Source organism: Balaenoptera ricei, chromosome 11 (genome assembly GCF_028023285.1).
Source record: "Balaenoptera ricei isolate mBalRic1 chromosome 11, mBalRic1.hap2, whole genome shotgun sequence".
In the NCBI taxonomy this organism is placed as follows: Eukaryota; Metazoa; Chordata; class Mammalia; order Artiodactyla; family Balaenopteridae; genus Balaenoptera; species Balaenoptera ricei.
In genome coordinates this window covers 99,436,740-99,463,038 of record NC_082649.1, presented here as the reverse complement: position 1 = coordinate 99,463,038, position 26,299 = coordinate 99,436,740, and the positions used below count along the sequence as shown (strand labels likewise).

General features: G+C 36.6%; 1 protein-coding gene across 15 annotated transcripts in view; it reads right to left on the bottom strand.

The window, feature by feature from the left end:
- Window positions 1-26,299, bottom strand: part of SETD5 (SET domain containing 5) — a 79,841-nt gene that overhangs the window by 40,535 nt on the left and 13,007 nt on the right. For 6 of the 15 annotated variants that reach the window (XM_059940262.1, XM_059940272.1, XM_059940271.1 and 3 more), the window contains exon 1: window positions 2,766-2,842. Coding sequence is in view for 6 of the 15 variants with exons in the window: in XM_059940267.1 (XP_059796250.1) it covers window positions 2,766-2,836 (71 nt within the window). In the remaining 9 variants the exon portion in view is untranslated. Of the gene's footprint in view, window positions 1-503; window positions 590-1,729; window positions 1,955-2,765; window positions 2,953-5,473; window positions 5,566-5,708; window positions 5,769-20,051; window positions 20,158-26,299 lie in introns of those variants that run through there. The other 9 variants (XM_059940266.1, XM_059940275.1, XM_059940277.1 and 6 more) reach the window with 7 other exon arrangements.

Here is a 26,299-nt window from a genome sequence, read left to right as displayed (position 1 = left end):
TGGGTAAATATGAACATATGCACTTCATGTGCAAGTCTAGGGAATAAAAATAAAATGTATATTGTGTAGGTTAAAAGGCCATCCCACTGCACAATACTTTGTAGTCAAGCATAGCATTTAATATATTGCTATGCGTGCCAAATACTAAAATTTAAGCTCACATCTTTTGATGAGGAAACTTTGCAATTTCCATACTGGTTACTGATTAAATACATAGTTACATGCTGACAGGTTAACTATAGGATTTCCTAGGATATTCCCTGACATACAGACACATATATCAGCTCTTATCTATATTTTAAAATATCGATAAAAATTTTGGAGTGTTAGGATTGCATCTCTTCATTAGCGAACGATTTTATGCAAATGTACTTATAGCCTTTCTTCCCCTATGTTTGAACTTCTATGACAGCTAGGCACATACACAGAAGCCATGCTTACAACAGATATACTCCATCAACTGTGTTCCAAGTATAATATGCAACCTGCTGTTATAACACTACCTCTTAGAAAATGTCTTTAATTCATTTATGGCAGGATTGTAAATTCAGAAAAGTCTTTGCTTCTATTGTTACATCTAGAGGTTTTCCTACAAATATACAAAAAAACAAAAACAAAACATAATGCATACCATTGCCATCAGATTTAAAATCCCATAAGGTAAGGTCTAGATCTTTTATTTAGTTGAGGATGTTGTCCTTAATACCAGGTTTAATCTTAGAGTGCTCAGAATAGTGGAATATGCATGACAGTGACATATGCATAGTGAAGCATTAACAAATATCATCAATAATTTAACAGAGTGGTATATAAGCTAATTGTTGACATTCTCTTGCTTTATAGGAATACTAAACGAAAAACTGTGTAATTAGCTAAGACCACAGTATCAGAAATCTGTCTGGAGATTATGGATGAAAATGTTTCAGGAAATAGAAACACTGCAGTTAAATTTTTAGGCCAGAAGTATTTTTTGATTCTGCAATTACTTCTGGACTCCCTAGCAACATTTATGGGTAGTCAGCTCTGTACTCTGGGAAAAATCCCTGTTTTAAGAATAATAGCTTTAGGTCTTTTCCTTAGCTACTAACCCCAAACTTGCTGAGTCAATCTTTTCGTTGAAATTTCCGACAAATGTTAACGTTGTTTACATATACAGTTTGTCAGTCAATCCATATAGGAGGCTAGTGGTTGACTTAATACAAATTCATTAACACTACACAATTACCTATTAATGCAGGAAGATTTTTAAGTACTCTATTTGGGAAACAGTTGTAAAATTGGTAGTCTCGGCTATTAGCATAACTAAATCTCTGTGGCATGCAAAACAATAAAAACAAAACAAAACAGGAAAAAAGGCCCTGGAAGTAACACAATCCACCCTTCCCTACCCCCCGACCCTCCATCTTCCTTTTTATATGGGAATAAGGCCAGAAACTGCTTTCAATTCTACACGACCCCAGAATATAATACACTGCTTCTTAGGGTAGCTTCATTTTAAGTCTTCCTCTTTAAGGAAGTCATGAAACAGTTAAATTATCCTAGGTGGCTTTGTAAAGAAACATACATGCTCTTTACTAATATTCTCAGTCTTAAGGAAGAAAACCACTATTATCAGGGATGCAGTTGAACCCAGAGTTCTGGTACAGTTTCTTTACTTTGCTGAAGGGGAAGGAATCCCCAGGGACTGTGAGAATGGCAAGAGAAACAGGGGAATTAGAGCAACACCCACCTCACTCAAGAAGTGGCTGTGGGATCAAGAGTCTGAACTGGACCTGAACATATTCAAAACACCAGGATTTTTCCAGCCCAGACCCTAATCCCTGGTACTGCCTGGAATAGACTTGGCTTCTGGGGGTGTGCTGCCCCCTAGGCCCCTTGGGTCTCTTTCGCTGGACTTTCACATCCTGGTGTAGTGCCACTTCGTCTTGAAAGGTAGGGGGCTTCCACTTCCTTTCTGTAAGCAAGGAAGATTGGGTACAAGGGAGGTAAAAGGACAAGAGGGGGAATGTGTGAGCAGGGGGAATCTTGGACAACTTAAAAGAGAAGGGATACAAAAGGCTAAAAATTTTTCAACTGTGAATATAAAGTTTTATAATGAAGGCCTACCTTCATTGCCATTTGGCATTTAAATTCTTCAAGAATTGGGAGTCTATTTTAGGGATTGGACTTTTCGACAAATTCTGAATTCCTAAAGCTGCTCTTAGCTGAAAAAAAAGTTTGGTACCACTGATTTTGAAGGTCCTCTTTCTAGGCAATGAATATTATAAAAACAGATGATACTAATTTCCACATTTTCTATCCCAAATATCAGAATGTCTAAGTAACCTGCCCATATAGTTGCAGCCCCTTTACTCTAGAACAATGAGAAGTACATAGGAAGAGGCCTTCAAGGAAAATCAGTTGGAGAGAACTCCTCCTTATCCTCCATTCATCAGATAATCATTAACTCTACAGAAGCAGGTAGTGACACTTACTTATTTCAATCTTCCTCACCCATCAAAACAAATGAAAACATAATCACTACCTTGAAAATTTAATTCTATTAATTATTTACTCAGAAATCCCGCCCCGCCAAATTCTTTTCCTCCCGCTTCTAATTATTTTTTTCCTCCAGTTTCTATGGGGGTAAGGGAAAGGTCTAATGTCATTTACAATGGGCTAGGCTTGGGTTTAGAAAATACCACATATTTATTATTAGATGCCCACAAGAAATTTGTCTCCACACAAACTGGTAATGTATCCACTACCTAGGAAGCAGCACTTACTCTGATCCAGCAGCCATATCTGAGTAGGATGTATCTGGTGTGGTGACTCCCAGAGGGATTGCAATGCTCATGACGTCCAACACAGCAGAGAGTGGAAATCACGGGGTCCAATTATCAGAGACTGGCCACTCTGAGAGTGGGGGTGAGCTGCAGAGCCTCAACCAACATGTTATGGACATGAGGAATCCTAGAACAGAAAAGGAAAACATCTAGTAACCAGACAGTTCTTTAAATTTATTGCAAATACTACTGAATATTTTTCTATTTTTTGAACAAAGCTTTTAAGGGATAAATATAAAACAAATACAAGGGATCAACATTGTCTCGTGTTTACTATGTTCTACATTAATGTTCCACAAAGTGAGGTAGCAAAAGTTATGCTCACTTTTCATTTCTATTTTAATTCTTTTCTTTTCAGATAAAGGGAAAATAATAGTCTGCTCACCAATGAGTACATTTCTCCCATTCCACAACTGCTTATCAAACAAAAATTTCTGACACCCTAGGACTTAACTAACAAGACACAGAATAGTTAAAAGAATTTACTAGTTTAATGTTATAGTTTAATGTTATTCCTTCCAAATTAAATATGATGATAAAAGAAATTAATCTGTTTATATTTGACTGAATAGCTGTTTCTTATTGCCTTCTTTTGTCATGGAATACTCTTTTCCTTCTTTTAAACCTTTTTAATAACTATAATTTTGGGAGAAGATGTAATTAGTAACTATATCTGTGAGATAATATCCACTGCTAGGTATGAATAAAAACATAAACCACAAAGTGTACAGTTTCATGATAAAAATTAGAAAATTTTGCATGGAAAAGCAGTGAGGATACCTTGAGTTGGTGACCACAGCAAGTGGAGTTTGGGAACAGAGAAACAAACTTGGTAGTGTAAAGAAACAAAAGTAGATCAAGTAGATTAAGAGATTTGGAGGTATGGTGCAAAGGGAAAAAGTGTACTTTGATTTTACATTAGTGATTTTATAGTTCTGTAAAAAAAAACCATCAAAAGAATGGAACACAGAGCATTTTATGTGGGAGGAAAGAAAGTCAATGTGACTGTTAAGGCCCAGGTTAATAAAGATTTTTGCAAAAAAACTACAAAAAGAAGTCATGACTGATACACTGATTCATGATAAGACAAATAAGACAGCAGAAAATGGTTATTTATACTAAAAAAATTAAATCAAATGAAAAGTATACCATATTAATTGAGTCAATACAGGGGATCAATGCAAATTTTAAAATGGTAGATGATCTCAGATGCTTGACTCTTATTTTGAAATATGAAGCAAATTAACATGGAAAAGAAAACCAATAGTGAACAGTGAATCAGGACAAGATTTTTAAGAACACGTAAAGATAATACTCTTCTGTATCATTATTTTACAATGCTATAACAGCTATAAACTAAGCAGTCCTCCCTGGCACCTACACTTTGAAAGAGCTGGATCTCACTTAATGGACCTAGGACTCTCCAAATCCTGTGTGGCAATATACCTGTTCCCACTCAACTTGAGGTGACATGTTGGACTTGAGACTGAAATGAAAAGGGCAAATCTTCCTACCTATTGCTTCCTTACAGCTCATAAAACAAAAGTGACTAATATAACTTTCTGCCTTTGGGCCTATTTTACACATAAATGTTTCCTTTCCCTAAAAATATAACCAAACAGAGGAGAGCAGTACACTCTCTAATCCTCTGGGAAATTGAAATAAAATTTACAAGTAACAGAAGAGAGAATACTTATCAAATAAGCCCAAAAGGGCATTTTTAAATATTGGGGATTGTTGGTTACAACTCTTTCCCTATTTGGTATCACTGCATAATTCTCAAAAAAAAAAAAAAAAAAAAAAAAAAAAAAAAAAAAAGCCTAGAGGTTACTTGGCTAAATAACCAGAACAGAGTCTAATAATGAGCATACTACTTTGACCAATACAGGAATCTGAATCATGTGTTATATTTCAGTAAAGAACCCCTCCCTGCCAATTACTCAACACCATTAAAAAATCCTCTGTCATAGCCATTACTGTTATATGCCCATAAAAAAATGTAGGTGTCTAGATAAAAGAAAACTTACAAAACTAAGCTGACAGTGGTTATTTTTCTGAGTCAAAAGAAGATATACTTAAAAGGAAAAGATGGAAAAATCACTTCAAATAATATCTCCTTAATAAATGAATAAGTGATTAATACATTCCTTAATGAAATCCCAACCCAGCTAATGTGGATAGGTGAAAAATAACTTTAAGAAAGATTAAGTAGTTAACTACTTTGATGAATTCTTCCACTTTCCTTTTGTGTAATTTACATGACCCTTTCCACTCTTCTGATGAAGGCATTTTGGATCACCTTGGTTATACTGTTCCAAATAATACTTTTATAATATTGGGTGTTTTTAATTTTAAAAAAAAGATAACAAAACCTTATTTCTCATATAACCCCAAGACTAGTTCCTTTCCTAAATAACATGCAAAATGTAGCTATTAAAATGTTAACTGAAGAACTTATAACAGATCATCTATATGCAGTATTTTACTATAATTACCCTGGTTTTATAAGATAATAGGCTCCTACTATAGTTTACCAAGCTTAAGTAGTTATAGCAGTTACCAATTTATCACATAGTTGGAGATATGTCCTAGAAAGAATTGATAAGAATTAAAATCTCTAGGTGGAACAGTTTCAAAGTATCTCTTACTTGTTAATTTGTCTCTCTCTCTTCCTACCAAAGTAAAAACTCAATGAAGACAAGGATTTTTGTGTTTTATCCTCTGTTGTACTTCCACAGCCTACAACAGCACCTGGCATGTAGAGGGCATTTGAGAATTATTTGCTGAATAAATTATGATCACTCATATCAAAATTATAGTTTTTAGCATTCACTGAAGTACAAAAATTAAAACAAATTAAAAGAATTTACTTGGCTCAGTCACCTTTTTATAGACCTCTGAATATGAAGTCCCCCAAAATTATCTGCCAGTAGTTCTGAAGACCTAGAAAAAGTTGAGAAGCAAATTAGTATAGAAAGAAATAACATAGATGGACACATGGAATAGAATTCTACAGAAATAATATTTTAACGGTAATTGTTCCATTTAGTACTGTATCTTTGTCCTTTAACCTTGTTATCTTATTTTCCTGTAAAGCCAGAACCTAAATAAAGGGTAGAAAAGGTAATTGCCTATTTGAGTAAAGAAGTGATACATATTGTCTCTGGGTAATCCTTTTCTTTCCTTCAAATCAGAATTCTCTCCCATTTCCCCAAGGATTCCTTCTTTTTCTCTCTCCTAGGAGGTGCTTCTCTCCTCCTCTGACCCATTCTTAAATTCGGAGGCTTTTCTTTAATCAAATGTCAAATTTATTCTCCAGTCAGACAGGGACCTACCATGATCTGTTAGAGTTCATATTAGTCCTTTCTTCCCCCTACCCTCTTGTCCTACTGTAGAAAGAGGGACAAGAGGGAATCCATTTGTGGTCAACTACACAATGGAAAGCATGTAGAAAACAGAGCTTTAATTAGCTTTCTACACTCCAAAAAGAAAAGGAAAATAGGTGATGACATAGGACTTGGGGGGGAAAAAGTCAAATTTAACATTAGCCAGAAAGGGGTTTCAACATCTGAAATGTTATATCATGTATGTGAAAAGAGCTGTGTGTGAGATTCCAGTTACCAAGCAGTAGACAGTAAATGTTCTTTATGTTGATATCTTATGAATTTCTAACTTTTTATTAAAAATCGGGAAATAAACTATTCTTTAGAAACAATTTTAAAAGAGCATACTCAGAACTGTAAAAATAAAAGGTATGAAGGTAACAGTACATGGAAGGAAGAAAAGAATTACACAAAGGAAGAAACAGACTCCTTTAGCAACAACAAATAAGAAAGAAAAAAGGACAGGAGTAAAAAGAGAAATAAGTACATGAGTATACAGTAGGGGGAAAATGAATGCATCAGAATTTCAATTTCATTTCAGTTTAACTACAATCCATCAGACCCCCCAGGAACTGTAGTTAAGTTCTTGGACTCAGAAGCAGAACCAGCTTGACTCCCAGTACTGAGTATTCTTTTGAGAAGTCACCATTTACATATAGTTTCTAAGGAAAAGGCTTTTAAGAACGTGCCAGAAATAGTTTATAATTACCCCAGTCTTTTTAATTGAATTCAGAAATGGTCAATAGTCTCTGTATCTGCCATTCTGACAGTCTCTTCTCTATATGACTTGCTGAAAGCACAAGACCCATGTGATCTGTCAGGTCACTCTCAGAGAAAACAGACAAAAAGTGTTTTAAGAACAACTCCAACAGAGATTTCAGAAAAAGAAATTGCATCAGCCAGGTGAGCCGGAAGCAGCTGGGAGACAAGAGTCCAATAAACAGCCAATCCGATGAAAGAAATTCAGAACAAGTCTGCTTCAGTAATCCTGTGAAGAGGACTGGCAGGAAGAGGAGTGCCGCTTCAGAAAAAGAACAGGCCTCATATGCTTCAGACAGTCTTTGTACTGTGGCTGTGGACCTTGGCCATTCTCCCAGAAATGATGCAATCCTGATGAACAAGATCTGCTGCCAGAGAAACAATTGTTAACAGCCTATGCAGACAGCAACTTAGCCAAGAAGCAATCTCTGATCAACTCTCTCCACAAACCACCAGAAAGTCAAATTTCTTCCTCAGTTTTGATCTCTGACAAAACATGTTAGTGAATATATATTTAGATATATACAAATACGCCATTTTCTCAAAATGCCCCTTTTTAGTTCCTTTGGCTTTATAATATCTATCCTCTATCATTACATTTGAAAGAAAACACTGAGATTATTTTTATTTTTATGAATTCTCATGCTAACAGCAAGGTATTTATGTTGAAATTTTACTTTTCTCCCATTCTTATAAAAAAAAAAATGTTTGGGGATGTAGTGGCTTCCCTAAGTTTTAAAATCACTCTGCAATCTAGGGCCCAATTATGAGATTTCAAAGTAAAGACAAATATGCACACTCACTAATTCAGGGCCAGAAAGGTATATTTTATAGACATTTTTGAAATTATGTGAAACTCAATATGTTAAAAATAGGCAGGTATTACAAAAAGAGAGAAAAATCTCTTCTTGCTTAGGCTGACACAAAAGGTATGCTGAGTAATAACAGTTTGCAATGCCCACTTTTCTCAAGGGCAGTAATATTACTTCAGATCTTTTAAGAGGGCTAATGATTATTTTCATCCTATAAGCCACAACTTACTATTTTAGAATCTAAAACATCCTCAACTTAAAAATCCTCCTAAGGGGACTTCCCTGGTGGCGCAGTGGTTAAGACTCCGTGCTCCCAGTGCAGGGAGCCCGGGTTCGATCCCTGGTCAGGGAACTAGAAGCCACACGCACGCCGCAACTAAGGCGCCCACATGCTGCAACGAAGACCTGGCGCAACCAAATAAATAAATAAATATTAAAAAAAAAAAGAAAAAATCCTCCCTAGATTAGATTCATCATCTCCTAGGCCTGGTTTCTTTTTCAGAGCTTTGGTATCAGGTTGTTCACACAGTATTGTTATGAAATTATTAGGATTTTTTCCTGCCTTGCATACTAAATAAAAGACTGTATACAAGAAACCTCATTTCTCTAAACTCCAACTAGCCAGATGCGACAATTAACCAAATTTCTTCTTTTTGAAAGCAATAACCCTTAAAGTGGGATTCACTAAAAACACAAGCTTCTAAAATGTATTCTGAAATCAATGTGTTCAGCCCAATCTACTATCCCGATATTTAAACTATTAAAATAATAAAAATCAACAGATATACAGAATAACTCTGAAGCAGTAAAATTTTTAATAGGCCAATAAATGAATAAATTCAACACAGTTCAGAAGAAAAAAAATGTCAGAAAAATTTTCAATAAGGGTTAAAAGAAAATAACCACTAATTTTAAGATTCAATTTCTGAATCTACTGATTATTCAAAATTTTGTTATACATATAAGTTGAGATTATTCTTAAATACTTCTAATACTTAAATTTCCTACTTTTGAATGACTACACAGTAAAAAGGGAAGACAGAGAGATTAGAAGATTTTTTTGTATGATTATACCCTCAATTTTTAAATCACATAACACTTAAGAAAGCAGTAAACATATATGTACATTTAGCTACACAACCAACTTGTTTGAGAACTAATGTGGCAGCTGCATTATATGCTTATCTTCCATTTCCAACCCAAACTGAGATATTGAGGAAAAACACTGCCGTTGTACTGTTAACATAAAGCTTTTTATCTTGGGAGGAGAAAAAGTATGTTAGGGAAAAGTACTGTATTAGGAGTTAGGAAATTTGAGTTCTAGCCTATAACTTAATTAGTCTGGTGATCTCTGAAAAATCACTTTTTATAGATGAGACTTAAGTTCCTCAAAGTAAAATCTTCATTGGGTTTCCTCCTGCTCTAAATTTCTGTGAATCGTGACAGTGACTCAGGCAATTCATACAATGTCTCAAAAGTCTGTTTTCTCAGTGTACAGTAGAAAGAATAATACCTGTACTGCTGACATAGGTGCACACAGATCAGTGTTTGTAGCAAATAATAATTTAAGTGGCTCTCTGGAACTTTAAAATATATGTAAACAAAGAGGAGGTGCTACTAATAATCTGAATGTGGCTAAAAATTATTTTCACTCATCTCTAACTGTATATTTCAATTTTGCTAAAGTAAATCATGTGAGAAAAGGATATGTAGGAAACATGCAAAAAAAAAAAAGTCTAGGAGAGAGAAGTGATAAGCATTAGAATAAATAAATAAGAATTATTGGAAAATAAGAGATGTACTCTAAGAAAAGAGAAAGAGTTCAGAGATCTGGGGAAAAGTTCATGTACTTGGGGTAGTGTAAGTTATGTTAGGCTTACGATCTGAAGCAAGTTAATACAGGCAAAGGATCTAGAAATTCAGGGCTGAAGAGAAGAAAAGACAAACGTGTTGGGATAAACAATTAAGAGAGACTAAAGAAACATCATTATTTAGTAATTTAGAGCCAAGATAAAGTTTTCCTTTTCTCCTACCTCTTCTCCTTCAACACGTGTTTATCCCTTGGCTCCTTTGCCTAAATTTATACTCCCTCTAGGGGCTACTGGGCTTGGCAGAATAAACTGTCTACAAAAGCTCTAAACTTACTAGAGTAGGAGGTAATTAAAACCCAATTAAAAAAAAATCCTACTTCAGTCCATAGTAAGAATTTCTTTCCCCATGAAAAACTTCAATAATGGCAATATTATAGAGGCGAAGACATATTTCATTGTGCTTGGAAGGGAGGTGGGGGTGAGTAACAGGATAAGAGTACACTCTGTAAATAACGAAACTAAATACTACAATCTTAAATTATTTTAAGATGACACTGAAGAAATATTTTATTTACAACTCATTCAACTATGATAAACAGATATTTACTGCTAAACTAACCAAGGATGCACAGACTCTTTCTGCCTTTAACAATAATCAATTAGGAAAATTTTAGGTTTCTAAGTGTCAAATAAAGATGATACCCTCAATGAACTTCGATTTACCTCTTTAAAGAGCTATATTCTAAAGACTTTCTAAAGGTTTTGTCCTACCGTGTTTGAAGCCTCTGATCATGCTTTAGAGCCATGTTCCATACTAGATAGGAAAAGAACCTCTCCTACCTCTGTGTTTGCCTCCTCTAAATCCTTACTGTTTTCATTTTCAAACCCTGAATGGGAACCATGTTCACTTACTCCAGACAAAGTGAGTTATACATATTTATCAGGAATTGATATCTTTATATTTTCAGTAGTTTAGGCAAAATATCTCCGGTTGATAAAAAATTTAGAGTTTTAAGTTCAGAGTCTAATTCATTATTCTATAGATGAAGAAACATAGCTATAAAAGTATTAACTTATAAGAAGTCACACACACAGTAGTGGAGTTTAGAAGAAAATTAGGATTTTAATGTATAGGCTCTATTTATTAAAGTAATTACTACTAACTTTAGATAGCAACATTTGAATTAAAAGAAAAAAAATTTTTTTTTTGGCTGCTGAGCAGCTTGTGGGATCTTAGTTCCCCAACCAGGGACTGAACCTGGGCCCTCCACAGTGAGAGCGCAGAGTCCTAACCAATAGTCCACCAGGGAATTCCCTAAAAGAAATTTTTAAAAAATTAAGCACCAATTATTGTTGGTACTACGTTAGACAAACAAGTCCAGATTAACATTCCTGGCTCTCTTGGGATTTATATTACCCAGATTTGTCAGGGTTTTCTTCATTCATTCATTCAACAATCATGAAGTGAGTAACTACTCATGTAACTCTACTACATATAAAAACCATGTTAAGTTTTATTTTAAAATGTTTCTATTGGGACTTCCCTGGTGGCACAGTGGTTAAGAATCCGCCTGCCAACGCAGGGAACACAGGTTCGATCCCTCCTCTGGGAAGATCCCGCATGCTGCAGAGCAACTAAGCCCATGCACCACAACTACTGAGCCTGTGCTCTAGAGCCTGCGAGCCACAACTACTGAAGCCCACGCACCTGGAGCCCGTGCTCCGCAACAAGAGAAGCCACAATGAGAAGCCCACGCACCACAATGAAGAGTAGTCCCCGCTCGGCGCAACTAGAGAAAGCCCACGCGCAGCAACAAAGACCCAACGCAGCCCCCGCCCCCCCAAAAATAATAAAGTTTCTCTTATCCAAGTAGAAGAGGGTAGGCACTTTGCAAAAACTCTTTCGGTTTCCCTATGTGCCAAAGTATTGCATCTTTACAACCATGAGGGAAAAGAAAATCCTAAAGTGTGTCTCTACAATTCATGAGTCATCCTGAAGTGAAAACAACACCCTACCCCCAAAGAAAGAAAACCCCAAACCACTCCATCTTTTAGCAGTGACACAGAGGGATACAGAAACAGATTCTTTTATAAATCTCTTAAACTGTTTAGACAAAACTTTTCACTGATTGGTCTCATGAAAAATTCTATTAAGAATGAAGAAGAATGAAGAACAATGGGCAGCAAGAACCTTCAAAACACAGACAAACAGAACCTGACTATACGTGTTCTGTGATTATTTGACAGACCAGGTGGCTAAGTATCTAGCAGTAAAGGAATTTAAAGCTTAACAATTCTGATGTGCACAACGGGGATCCGCTCCTGACCAACAGCTGTATCTTTACTGACTTATTAAGAAATAATAAATGCTTATAAAAATATACAAACATTACAAAAGCATAAAAAGTAGAAGTGAAATTCTCACATAATTCCACTTCCCAAAGTTCCTCAAAGATGAAAGTGAGAACCCTACTGTTCTTTAATCAGCTTTACTCATTTAGTAGTAAGTTTTGGACATCTTTCTATATGCGCATGTACAAAATTTATTTCTTCCTTTTAAACGACAGCACTGAGGCTTCCCTGGTGGTGTAGTGGTTAAGAATTCGCCTGCCAATGCAGGGGACACGGGTTCAAGCCCTGGTCTGGGATCCCACCTGCCATGGAGCAACTAAGCCCGTGTGCCACAACTACTGAGCCTGCGCTCTAGAGCCCGCGAGCCGCAACTACTAAGCCCACACACCACAACTACTGAAGCCTGTGCGCCTAGAGCCCGTGCTCCGCAACAAAACAAGCCACCGCAATGAGAAGCCCGTGCACCGCAATGATGACCCAATGCAGCCAAACAAAAAAAAGACAGCACTGTATTCTATCCTATGGATCTACTATAATTTAAATCAATTCTCTGCAGGAGAATGTTTAGATTGTTGCTAATCTTCCATAATATACACAATGCTGCATTGAATGGGCATGTACATATGCCTTTCTTTATACATGTGTATAAACAATTCCTTAGGACACATTCTTAGAAGTGGAACTGCTAGAAGGGCATGAGCACATTTATTAGTGATGCCGAACCACCCTCCAGAAAGTTAAAGCCAGTTTACACTCCTACAAACATAGTGGGAAGGCTACATTTTCCCGTAATGTTCAAAATAATTTCAATTCTAACATTCCTCATAGAGTTTCTTCCTTAGAAGACTCTCTACAGCCTACAAGAAAACTCTAACACGAAAGTTAATTGCAAATTCTCAACAATTCTGTGATACACTTTTAAGACTACTGACTGGATGCACTGGATGTCCTCTAAAATTCTTTTATACTAAGTAGGAGATCTCAATTGCTTTTTCACTAAACTTGGGATGGGATCTTCAAAGTAAAACCTAGATAATGCACTATTACACAATGGAAGTATTTTCTTATGGTTGTCCCATGACATAACTTTAAATTCATTTAAAAGAAGGCAGCGCCAAGCTCTAAATTTCTTTTCCCAGTAATGAAAAAACAAATGCTAGCCATCTAGCTGGCATCTGTTGATTTGAGCTCTTCAGTTTCAAATAAGCTATCAAAACTCTGTTCTAGCAGTTCTGCCTCAGTAGTATATATGATTCCTCCCATTTATAATTACCCTCGGAAAGAGAAAAAAGTTTGAAACTACAAGAAGCTTGTCAATATTGACTTACTAAAAGACAGAGTGCCAAAATATTGACTAAATTTGTAATGTAGCTACAAATCATTTGGTATATACTCCACTATGACACCGGACATGGTTCAAATCTAAGTCCTGGGCCAATGAGGCAAAAAACCTCTCCTTTTCACTGTGCTGGCACTAGCACCTGACTGACAGCCTAGATGCAGAGCTATTCTTTCTCCTCTGAAATATTTCACAGATTATCTTTTATCCATCCATTCACCAACACTACTCACCTCCTTATCATTTCAAGGTTGCAGTGAACTGCTCTCACTAACTGAGTTCTCAACCCTCCAATCTACTCTTCATTCTCCCATGACGCTAAATAACTATGATCATTATCATTCTACTATTAGAAACCTACAATGGCTACCTAATACCTACTGGGTTAGTTCAAACTCCTTTGCCTGAATGGAAGACCACCTTTGTTAATTAGCTATTCATCTGTTTCTTTTCCTTCAAAATTTTGTTCACACTACTTATCTTGTCTGATATGCTATTTTTTTGCATCTTAAAAAAACTTTATTATGAAAAATTTCAAACAAATACAAAACCAGAGAAAACCCTGTAATGAACTCACTGACTACCGAGTTTTAATCAACAACCAACTCATAGCCAATCTTATTTTATCTATAATCTTTCCTCTTCTACATTATTATTTTAAAGCAAATCCCAGAAATATCAGTTGTACATATTACATTTGCTGAATAAAGCTGTCCCTTGTTTATTATAAATATGGTGAGAGTGGTTGGCTTACAATGACAGGTGGCAGTGATAGGGAAAGAAAGACCATCATTCCAAGGCAAAAGTGAAAATGGATAAAAACGTAATGTAATTCATCAATTGATTTGCTGAGTAATGTTCAGGCTTTACAATTACACACACATAGCTATTAAAAATGTCTTAATCTTTTTTTTTTAAGAAAAAAAAAAATTACTGGGAATTCCCTGGTGGTCCAGTGGTTAGGACTCCGCGCTTCCACTGCAGGAGACACAGATTTGATCCCTGGTTGGGGAACTAGGATCCCGCAAGCCGTATAGCCAAAAAAACCCCTCAAAAAACAAAAAACAAATACTGTAAGCAATTTTTTTTTGATTTTTAAATTTGATATGGACCATTTTTTAATAGATTTATTTATTTATCTACTTATTTTTTTACGTATTTATGGCTGCGTGCGGGCTTTCTCTGGTCGTGGCGAGCGGGGGCTACTCCTCGTTGTGGTGTGCGGGCTTCTCATTGCGGTGGCTTCTCTTGTTGCGGAGCACGGGCTCTAGGCGCGCAGGCTCAGTAGTTGTGGCGCACGGGCTTAGTTGCTCCGCGGCACGTGGGATCTTCCTGGACCAGGGATTGAACCCATGTCGCCTGCATTGGCAGGCGGATTCTTAACCACTGAGCCCCCAGGGAAGCCCTGATATAGACCATTTTTAAAGTCTTTATTGAGTTTGTTACAATATTGCTTCTGTTTTGGTTTTCTGGCCCTGAGGCATGTGGGATCTTAGCTCCCCCACCAGGGATCAAACCCGCACCCCCTTCATTGGAAGGCAAAGTCTTAACCACTGGACTGCCAGGGAGGTCCCAGTAAGCAATTATTTTTTGATCTGAGTTTGTTGATAATAAAATTTCTTATGTTCTTGAGAATGCAGATTTTTCCTTATAGCAGAGTTAAGTACAAGCATACACACGACCCACATCTGTGACACAGCATTCTTATTTGTATATGCTATGTGTCAATAAGTAAAAACGGATAAAACACAAAAGAAACACCTGGAAGCAGTTAAGTGTGATAAACCAATGCATTAAAGAGAAGGACTGTTTGTGACCACCTAGAGGGGTAGGACAGGGAGGGTGGGAGGGAGGGAGATGCAAGAGGGAAGAGATATGGGGATATATGTATATGTACAGCTGATTCACTTTGTTATAAAGCAGAAACTAATACACCATTGTAAAGCAATTATACTCCAATAAAGATGTTAGAAAAGAAAAAAAAATTGGTTTTGAGTCAAAAAAAAAAAAAAAAAAAAAGAGAAGGACTGTAACATCACACTAGCAATGGCTCATATCTGAGGTGCTAGCCAGCTGTTCTTTTTAATGAGCAGTTTCTTAAGAGTACTAGAACCTCAGACTGATGACTAACTTAGGGTTAAAAAAGCTCATATACTCAATGGAGGAATATTTTCCAGTCAAAAAATAACTAACTAATAATGGTGTCACAGAACAGAAACATCTGGGAATATATATAGCTGATACCTATATGAACCACAAAGCAGAGATATCTTAAGACCTAGTTAGTGGAAAACAGGCCCAAATCAATGTCAGTGCAAATATATACCAACACATTCTATTACCAAACTACCTTCCATAAGCTATACTGATAACAATAAAATTAAACTCAGGATAATTTGTAATTTAAAAAGTAACAGTGATGTAAGGCAATGATCAACTCAAAGAAACATGGATGTACATTGTTTTGCCTAAGCAAAAAACTAGCCCACATTTACTCATATAGTAGCTTACTGGGTAAAATGAAATCTTTGGAATGGTAAGTACATCATTTCCCTAGAAGTCCAAGAGGATGAACATCTCTGGACCAACTAGCTATTAATTTGTTATGAGACGCAGAAACTTGTAAGAGTTCTCATCATGAAAAACATCAAAAATATTTAACTTATGGATTGTAAAATTATTCTCTGGAGATCTTAATATGAAAATAACTTAAAAACCTTGATACAGAGAATTCCCTGGCGGTCCAGTGGTTAGGGCTCTGCCCTTTCACTGCCAAGGGCTTGGGTTCAATCCCTGGTTGGGGAACTTAGATCTCACAAGCTGCGTGGCGTGGCCAATAAAAATAAAAACCCTGATAATCCAGTTTCAGTAAACCCTTCAGCTGTATCTGGGCCAAAATTCTCATTCATTAATTCTTACAATAAACTAGCCCCAGGACACGGACAAAACAGTACTTTTTAATGAATACAACTGGTACAGTAAAGTTACTCCAAATTCTCATGCAAAATATAATCACAACCATATACTACGTTAAAATTTCCCAGTTATTTTATTGTCTCTTTCAGTCATCTCTATTGCTTTTCCTGTCCTGTCAGAGTTTGACCCTAAGCAAAGCCCAGAATTCTAGCACTGAACAAAGTGGAGTAAAACATAAAGCATCTTAGGATTTAGCTTCTATTTTTCTTTTTTGTTAAAACATTTTCTATTTACAAACTTATTTTTTCCTAAGTAAAATATTTCTAAATGCTCAACATTACTGTTTTTGAATATGGTATTTCCTCTTCCAGTGCCTGGTAACCAATATAAAAACTAAGGCTTAAAAAAAAAAAAAAAAAAAAAGCCTATGCCCCAGATTTTGACAAATCTCTTGTAGACCACCACTAATAACTTTAGAGCAGTGGTTCCCAATCTTTTTGTGTATAAGGATAGTTTTTAAAACTGCAAAATTTTTTTGGGGTGGAAGAAATGGCTATAGGGGGTCAAAGGTAGAAATCTCCAATTGTAAAATAAATAAGTCATGGGGGTATAATCTATAGCATGGTGACTAGTTAATACTGTATCGCACATTTTAAAGTTGCTAAGAGAGTAGATCTTAAAAGTTCTCATCACAAGAAAAAAAAATTGTAACTAAGGTGAGGGATGTTGGCTAGACTTATTATGGTTATCATTTCACAACGTATACAAATCATTATGAAATCACTATGTTGTACACCTGAAACTAATATGTCAATTAAACCTCAAAAAAAAAATTAAAAAAATAAAGGCCATTAGGGTGGGCCCTAATCCAATATAACCAGTGTCCTTATAAGAGAAAACGTGGACACACAAAACACACCAGGGACATGCACACACAGAGGAAGGACCATATGAAGAGGCAAGAGAGTGACCATCTGAAAGCCAAGGAGAGAGGTCTCAGGAGAAACCACCCCTGCCGACACCTTGATCTCAGACTTTTAGCCTCAAAAAAAGTGCAAAGAAGTTTATCTGCCGACTAGGAAAATACAGTAAAAAAACAAACAAACAAACAAAAGAAAACTGTGAATTTGTCAACACATTACATCCTTTGCAACTGGGGTTCCTGGCCCACAAAGCACCAGTGCCCAAGAATAATAATTATGGAGAACTGACAATATTTCTGCACAAGAGCCTTTCATTTATGTCCTTAAGGACCATTATCTATTAATATTTAGCCACGAGGGGACTAAACAATTTATACTCTGATAAATGTATCAGATGATCCTTACTAAAAGTGACAAAAAAAGGGAAAGAAACAAAATCCCTGCCTAAGAAGGTGCCTTCCTTTGACCTCTTGGGCCAAACCACCATAAAGCCCCCTGTTAAAGCAAAGATGTCTTTACATTCAACCCTGAATTCTGAAAAAAATTACATGACCCCATGGCTCTTCAATGAACTTAGGATTTCTTAAGAATCCACTAAGACTCAAGTTTGTGTTTCATGTTTTAAATTCCAACTCTTCCCCCATCTGTACATGAAAGCAAGAAGGAAACCCACAAGGCAGGCTCTCCATTTGCCTTAGTATTTATATTCAAAACTTTATCTGGGGTATAACTAACTACCTTGTTACAGTTTTTCTAGCAGATTTCAAACTTAACACCTCTTAGCTATTATTTGAGCATACATACTCATTAAATTCCTACCAGCTCTGCATTACTGAACTGTTCAAAGCAAACAATACTGGCCTAAAATTTTCTTTGAGGGGGACCTACAACGAATGTTTATTTGGCTATCAGTCTATTACAGTTCAAATAAAATCCTAATTTACAAGCCATAAAAAGTTTTAAAGATAAATATCTGGGAGCCGCTTGACACCATTCCTTATTCTACAGAAATTCAAATTCCTTTTAGAAGTCTTATCAGACTTCTAGACCTATTATTAATGCCTCCTTTTTTTTTTTTTTTTAATTTTAAATTTTTGGCTGCGCTGGGTCTTCGGTGCTGTGTGCGGGCTTTCTCAAGTTGCGGAGCACCAGCCGTAGGCGCGCGAGCTCAGTAGTTGTGCCTCATGGGCTCTAGAGCGCAGACTCAGTTGTGGCTCACGGGCTTAGTTGCTCCATGGCACGTGGGATCTTCCCGGACCAAAGATTGAACCCGTGTCCCCTGCATTGGCAGGCGGATTCTTAACCACTGCGCCACCAGGGAAGTCCTTTACTTCCTTTTTAAAAGGTATTTTCTTTGGGAAAAAATTGATTTATCAAGCACAACTGACCGTGCATCTGTGCCAATTTGATACAAGTAGGTTTTGATTTCTAGTAGCAAAATTATTTAAATTTTCAAAAATACAAGAATTCACAGATTACTTCTTTATAAGAAAACAAGTACATTCACAGGTGGGCTCTGTGGTGGTTTGCTGCTTGGCCCAATAGGTCAAAGGGGGGCACCTTTTCAGGCTGAAGAAGAAATCAACTGAGTCAAGCTGCTCTCTTAGGAACCAAATCCTAGGATGCTTATAGTTCTTAACCTTTTTGAAGAGTAATCACAGATTTCTGTGATAATCTTAAAAAGATTATGAAACATTACCTCAGAAGAATGTAGAGACAAAACTCGAGGGAAAAATTCTAGGGATTCCTAGGCCTCTGATCTACATCCTTTCCTGAAATGCAGGCAGTCTGGGATAAGGGAAGCCGGTAACTGACTGAATGGTAAATACCCTGGAAGTCAGAATTTACAATATGTCTAGTAGGGGACAAAGTCCAAAAAACCTCATCAATTTCCTCTCTTTATCCAGATCCAGGACCCCTATCCAATTCAAGGCAAAGAATCCTAGAGGAAAAAGGGGAAAAACTACAGACGGATGGCAACACCCAAAGTCAGGAGGAGAGGAAAGTGCAGATTATGTTGGTGGAGTCTTCTTTAAATAACATAAGTAATATGGTATAATGAAAAGATCCTGGAATCATACAGGGTTGACTTGCCTTATTACTAGCTGTGCGATCACTCTGATTCAGTGTGTTCATCTGTAAGCCACTCTATAGCACTACTTTGAGAATTAAGTAACATAACATTAAGAGAACTTAGCAAGATACTTAGCACACTGCAGGCACCTACTTTTGGTATGCAGGGTTACAAGATTAGAGAAGTAAATAGAGGTCAAAAGGCAAATAGGAACCACTTTCCTGCTTCCAAGGCAATAGTATTTAGTGGAAGAAAGGAACCTACAGTTTGAGTTTTGTTAATAACTTGCCAACTCTACTAACGTTAAGACTTGCTAACAGTCACAGAATAATCTGCACTCTTAGTCAAATACCCTATTAATTTTCTTAGAGAAATCTGAACTTTTTGGCATTGATGTGGTATTTATAAGATACTTTTTCAGAAATTCAACCAGCTCATAAAATGAAATCTAATATATACTGAACATACTGTTAATTTACCCACTTGCTTCCTCAATCCTGTCCAATTCCTCTCAGGAAGGCTCTCCAGAATTCTACACAGACTTTTTAAAAATATTAGTTTCCTTTTATTACAAAGTCATATCTGCGTAGCCACTCTGTTTTTCCATTGATTGGAAGTATCATGTGACAGTCACAAAAGGAACTGGGCTCAGAAGGCAAGTAGCACCAATGGGGAAAGACTGAAACATCTGAGTATGTTACTATCTGCTTTAACAAGACTCACAACAGCCAATTTGATAGATACCTTCATTTTAACCTTTAAAATGTTTTATTGTGAAACATTTCAAACAAGTAATAAAAGTAAACTTTTATAAGAAACTCCATTTATGTATCATCTTTCAACAATTACCAACTCACAGTCAATCTTGTTCCATCTTTTACCTCTCCTCCATTCTAAAGCAAACACCAGGAACATATCATTTCGTCCATAAATATTTCAGCATGTATCTCTAAAAGACAGATTCTTTAAAAAAAAAAAAAAAAAAAAAAGTATGCATTTTAGTTCCTGTTTTGTTTTGGAGGGAAGATAACTTTATTTTTTAAATTTTTATTGGAATATGGTTGATTTACAATGTTGTATTAGTCTCTGCTGTACAACAAAGTGAATCAGTTATACATATATTTACATATATCCACTTTTTTAGATTCTTTTTCCATATAGGTTATTACAGAGTATTGAATAGAGTTCCCTGTGCTACATAGAGTAGGTCCTTATTAATTATCTATTTTATACGTAGTACTGTGTGTATGTCAATCCCAATCCCCCAATTTATCCCCCCCTCCCCTTTTGGGGGGAAGATAACTTAAACCACCATTTTGTCCTTTCCTAGAACTCCCATTCCTATATCTAAAGTATTGTCATCCAATCTGAATTCACTTTAGCACTCCTCAGTCTCACTCTAATCCCAAAGTACTAAAACAAACAAAAAACCTTCCAGAAAATTAGAGAGGGAACACTTCAAAACTCATTTTACCCTGATATCAAAGCCAGATATGAATACTACAAGAAAAGAAAACTACAGGTCAGTAACCCTGATGAACATACACGCAAAAATCCTCAACAAAATATTAGCAAACTCAATTCAACAGTACATTAAAAGGATCATATACCGTGATCGAATGGGATTTATTCCTGGGATGCAAGGATGGTTCAACTACCCAAATCAATCAATGTTATACACATTAAAAATCATATGATTATCTCAATAGATGCAGAAAAAGCATTTTACAAATTCCAACATCCCTTCATGATAAAAACTCTCAATGAACTGGGTACAGATGGAGTGTACCTCAACGTAATAAAGGCCATATATGACAACCCACAGCTAACATCATACTCAATGGTGAAAAGTTGAAAGCTTTTAAGATCAGGAACAAGACAAAGATTTCCACTCTTACTACTGTTATTCAAAACAGTAGTGGAAGTACTAACCAGAGCAATTAGACAGGAAAAAGGAAAAAAAGAAAAAAAAGAAAAGGCATCCAAATCAGAAGTAAAATCATCTCTGTTTGCAGATGTCATGGTATTATATCTAGCAAACCCTAAAAATTCCCCCCAAAATGTTTAGAATAAACAAATTCAAGGAATTCCCTGGTGGTGCAGTGGTTAAGAATCCGCTTGCCACTGCAGGGGACACGGGATCGATCCCTGGTCCAGGAAGATGTCACATGCCGTGGAGCAACTAAGCCCGTGTGCCAAAACTACTGAGCCCACGCGCCACAACTATTGAAGCCCGCACGCTGCAACCACTGAAGCCCACGAGTCTACAGCCCGTACTCCGCAATAAGAGAAGCCACTGCAATTAGAAGCCCACAAACCGCAACGAAGAGTAGCCCCTGCTCGCCGCAACTAGAGAAAGCCCATGCGCAGCAACGAAGACCCAACACAGCAACAAAACCCCAAAACAACAACAACAAAAAACAAATTTGGCAAAGTGACAGGATACAAAATCAATATATAAAAAAATCACTAACAACTACAGGAACGAGAAATTAAGAAAACAATCCTATTTACAACATCAAAAAGAGTAAAATAATTAGGAATAAATTCAACCAAGTGAAAGATCTGTGCACTGAAAACTGTAAAACAGTGATGAAACAAATCAAAGACACAAACGAATGGAAAGACAGTTCGAGCTCATCAACTGGAAGAATACTGCTAAAATGTCCATACTATCCGAAGTGATCTACAGATTCAATGCAATCCCTATCAAAATTCCAGTGGCATTTTTCGCTGAATAGCCAAAGCAATCTTGAGAAGGAAAAACAAATCTGAAGCATCATATTTCCTGATTTCAAAGTATATTACAAAAATTCAGTATGGTGTCATCATAAAAACAGACACATACATCAATGTAACAGGATAAAGAGCCCAGAAATAAACCCATGCATATACGGCAAACTAATTTTCAACAAAGGTGTCAAGAATATACAATGGGGAGAAATTCAGCAAAAGCTATGAATCAGGACTTTTTTGGATATTCTTTAATTTTGAGAAGCATCTTTCTGTTACTAGAGCTGTTAAGAGTATTTTATAGGCCGTGACAGCACTGTAAGCAACCTAAGTGTCCATAAACAGATAAATGGATAAAGAAGATGTGGTACATACACACAATGAAGTATTACTCAGCCATAAAAGAAGAATGAAATACTGCCCTTTGCAGCAAAATGGATGGACCTAGAGATTATCATACTAAGTGAAGCCACACAAAGGCAAAATTGTATGGTATCACTTATATGTGGAATCTAAAAAATAACACAAAAGAACTAATTTACAAAACAGAAACAGACATAGAAAACAAACTTATGGTTACCAAAGGGGAAAGGGATGGGGTGGGATAAATTTCTGATAAATTATTTCAAAATATAAATCACAGTACTTCTACAGCTGGTAATTCTGATGGAGTAATTTTTCTTAAAAAATTTAACTCTTTACATAAATCAGTTTGTTGTAAATCTGAATTGAATTTTAAAATGTAAATTTATACAATGGCATTTTAGTGTTTCCTCTGACATTTTCTGTAAATTATGGAGGTTGTACAAGAAACTAAAAGTGGCTTTTTAAATTTGCATATAATTAAAATATAATGTAATTAAAATTTCATTCATATATATTAAAAAAATACACAATGGGGAAAGGATAATCTCTCTTTACCATAAATGGTGCCAGGAAAACTGAATATCCACATGCAAAAGAATGCAACTGGACGCCTATCTTATATCACACAGAAAAATCGACTCGAAATCTATTAAAAAATTCACTAAATCTATTAAAAAATCACTAAAAAATGTGAGACCTGAAACCAAGCAACTCCTAGAAAAAAAGATAGGGGATAAGGTCCTTGACACTGATCTTGCCAATGATTTTTTTTTTAAAATAAATTTATTTATTTACTTAGGGCTGCATTGGGTCGTCGTTGCTGCGTGCAGGCTTTCCCTAGTTGCGGCAAGCGGAGGCTACTCTTCGTTGAGGTGCACGGGGTTCTTATTGCAGCGGCTTCTCTTGTTGTGGAGCAGGGCTCTAGGCGTGCGGGCTTCAGCAGTTGTGGCACGCAGGCTCAGCAGTTGTGGCTCGCGGGCTAAGAGCGCAGGCTCAGTAGTTGTGGCGCATGGGCTTAGTTGCTCCGCAGCATGTGGGATCTTCCCGGACCAGGGCTCAAACCCGTGTCCCCTGAACTGGCAGGCGGATTCTTAACCACTGCACCACCAGGGAACTCCCGCCAATGATTTTCTTAAAAATTAATTTTTATTATAGTACAGTTGCTGTACAATGTTGTGTTTGTTTCTGCTGTACAACAAAGTGAATCAGTTATACATGTACATATATCCACTTTTTTTAGATTTCCTTCCCATTTAGGTCACCAGAGAGCACTGAGTAGAGTTCCCTGTGCTATACAGTAGATTCTCATTAGTCATCTATTTTATATATAGTAATGTATATATGTCAATCCCAACCGCCCAATTCATACCACCCCTCCCCCCTTGGTAACCATAGTTTGTTTTCTACTTCTGTGACTCTATTAATGCTTTGCAAGTAAGTTCATCTGAATTATTTTTCTACATTCCACATATAAGTGATATTATATGATATTTGTCTTTCTCTTTCTGACCTGCTTCACTCTGTATGACAATCTCTAGGTCCATCCACGTCACTGCAAATGGTATTATTTTGTTCCTTTTTATGGCTGAGTAACATTCCATTGTATATACGTATCACATCTTTATTGCCAATGATTTTTTTTGATTTGACACCAAACGCCAGGACAACAAAAGCAAAAATAAACAAGTGAGACTACAACAAACTAAAAGTTTCTGCAGAGCAAAAGAAACCATCAACGAAACGAAAACGTAATATGGAATGGGAGAAACTATTTGCAAACCACAGAGGTGATAAGGGGTTAACTTCAAAAACATTTAAGGAACACATACAACTCAAGAACCAAAAAAGGAAAAAAAAACAACAAAAAAACCCAATTAAAAAATGGGCGAAGGACGTGAATAGATATTTTCCCAAAGAAGACATAAAAATGCCCAACAGATCCTTGAAAAGGTCCTCAACACTACCAATCATCAGGGAAATGCAAATCAAAACCACAATAAGACATCACTTCACACCTGTTAGGATGACTATTATCAAAAAGACAAGAGATAACAAATACTGATGAAAATGTGGAAGAAAGGGAACCCTTGTGCACTGTTGGTGGGAATGTAAATTGGTGCAGCCACTATGGGAAACAGTCTGGAGGTCTTCAAGAAATTAAAAGTAGAACTACCATTTGATCTAGCAATCTCACTTCTGGGTATATATCCAAAGAAAACAAAATCACTATCTTGAAGAGCTATCTGTACTCCCATGTTCACTACAGCATTATTTACAATAGCCAAGTTATGTAAACAACCTAAGTGTCTGTTGAAGGATGAATGGATTAAGAAAATGTGATATCTACCTATCTATCTAGCTGTTTACCTACCTACAATAGAACATTATTCATAAAAAAGAAGGGAATCCTGCCATTTGTGACAACATGATGAATCTGGGGGGTGTTATGCTAAGTGAAGTCAGACAGAGACAGACATATATTGCATGGTATCACCACTTATACAGGAATTGGTAAAAAACAAACAAAGCAAAAACTCATAGAAACAGACTGTAGAATGGTGGTTGCCAAGAGTTGGAGTGTAAGAGAAATGGGAAGAGGTTAGTAAAAGGGTATAAACTTTCAGTGAAAACGGTGTCTAAGTTCTGAGGATCTAATGTATAACACATATTGGAAAACTGAAACTTGCTGAGAGATTAGAATTTATAGGTTCCCTCACACACACAAAAAGGTAAACGTGTGATGGATGAATGTTAATTAACTTAATTGCTGGAATCCTTTCACAACATATGTGTATATCAAACAATCATGTTGTATGCTATAAATATACCACAATTTTGCTTGTCAATTATACCTCAATAAAGCTTAAAAACAAAACAAAACAAAAACAAAAACACCTGACCTGATGAGCAACCTGGACTTACATAGCTTTACCTGAAGGCACTTAAAAGGCTGATATATCTTAAAATTCCAGAGTTAAAAAATTCCTTTCACTCTGGTCAGTATACACGGTGCCCTAGAGCCGCTTCTAATGATGTCTCAAAAGGACCTTGGATCCTGAAAAGAAGCTTTGTTTCCTTAAAGCTCCCTTCTCTGGACTTCCCTGGTGGCACAGTGGTTGAGAATCCGCCTGCCAATGCAGGGGACAAGGGCTCTCGATCCCTGGTCCGGGAAGATCCCACATGCTGCGGAGCAACTAAGCCCATGCGCCACAACTACTGAGCCCGAACGCTCTAGGGCCCGCATGCCTCAACTACTGAGCTGGCATGCTGCAACTACTGAAGCCCATGCACCTAGAGCCCGTGCTCCGCAACAAGAGAAGCCACCACAATGAGAAGCCGCGCACTGCAACAAAGAGTAGCCCTCGCTCGCCACAACTAGAGAAAGCCCGTGCACAGCAACGAAGACCCAATGTAGCCAAAAACCAAAACCAAAACCCCCCCAAAAAAACCACCAAAAACTCCCTTCTCTAGTAAGATTTTTAATGTAGTTATATTTATATAGCAAGCACTGGTACATTTGTAAAGTAAGAAGCCTCAAATTTTAGCTAGACACCAATTATTCCTTTGTTAACAGTTGGTTCTTTTCATATAGCCAAGTGGAGTTGTGAAAATCAGATGCTATATTTACAGCATGTAAACGTTACTTATCCTAAGATGCAGACAGAGTTTAGAGAATTGATCAAATATTCATAACAATAACGACCTCCAAAATAAAAGCTAACATCTAGAGGATGCTTATTTTCTAAAAGCCACTGTGTCCTCAATCACTTTGTATGCATCAGCTCATGTAATGCCCATAACAACTTCATGAGAAAGGCACTATCCCTATGTAGCCAAAGACTTACACTCACCCAGCTGAGAAACTTGTCCAAGGCCAGAGCAAGGAAACCCACAAACTAGAAGCTGAACCAAGGTCTATCCAATTTCAGAACCCTCACACCTTTAACCACTATCCCTTAACCATTTGGCATATCTTGATTTAATATTTTTTAGCATACAAAATAAA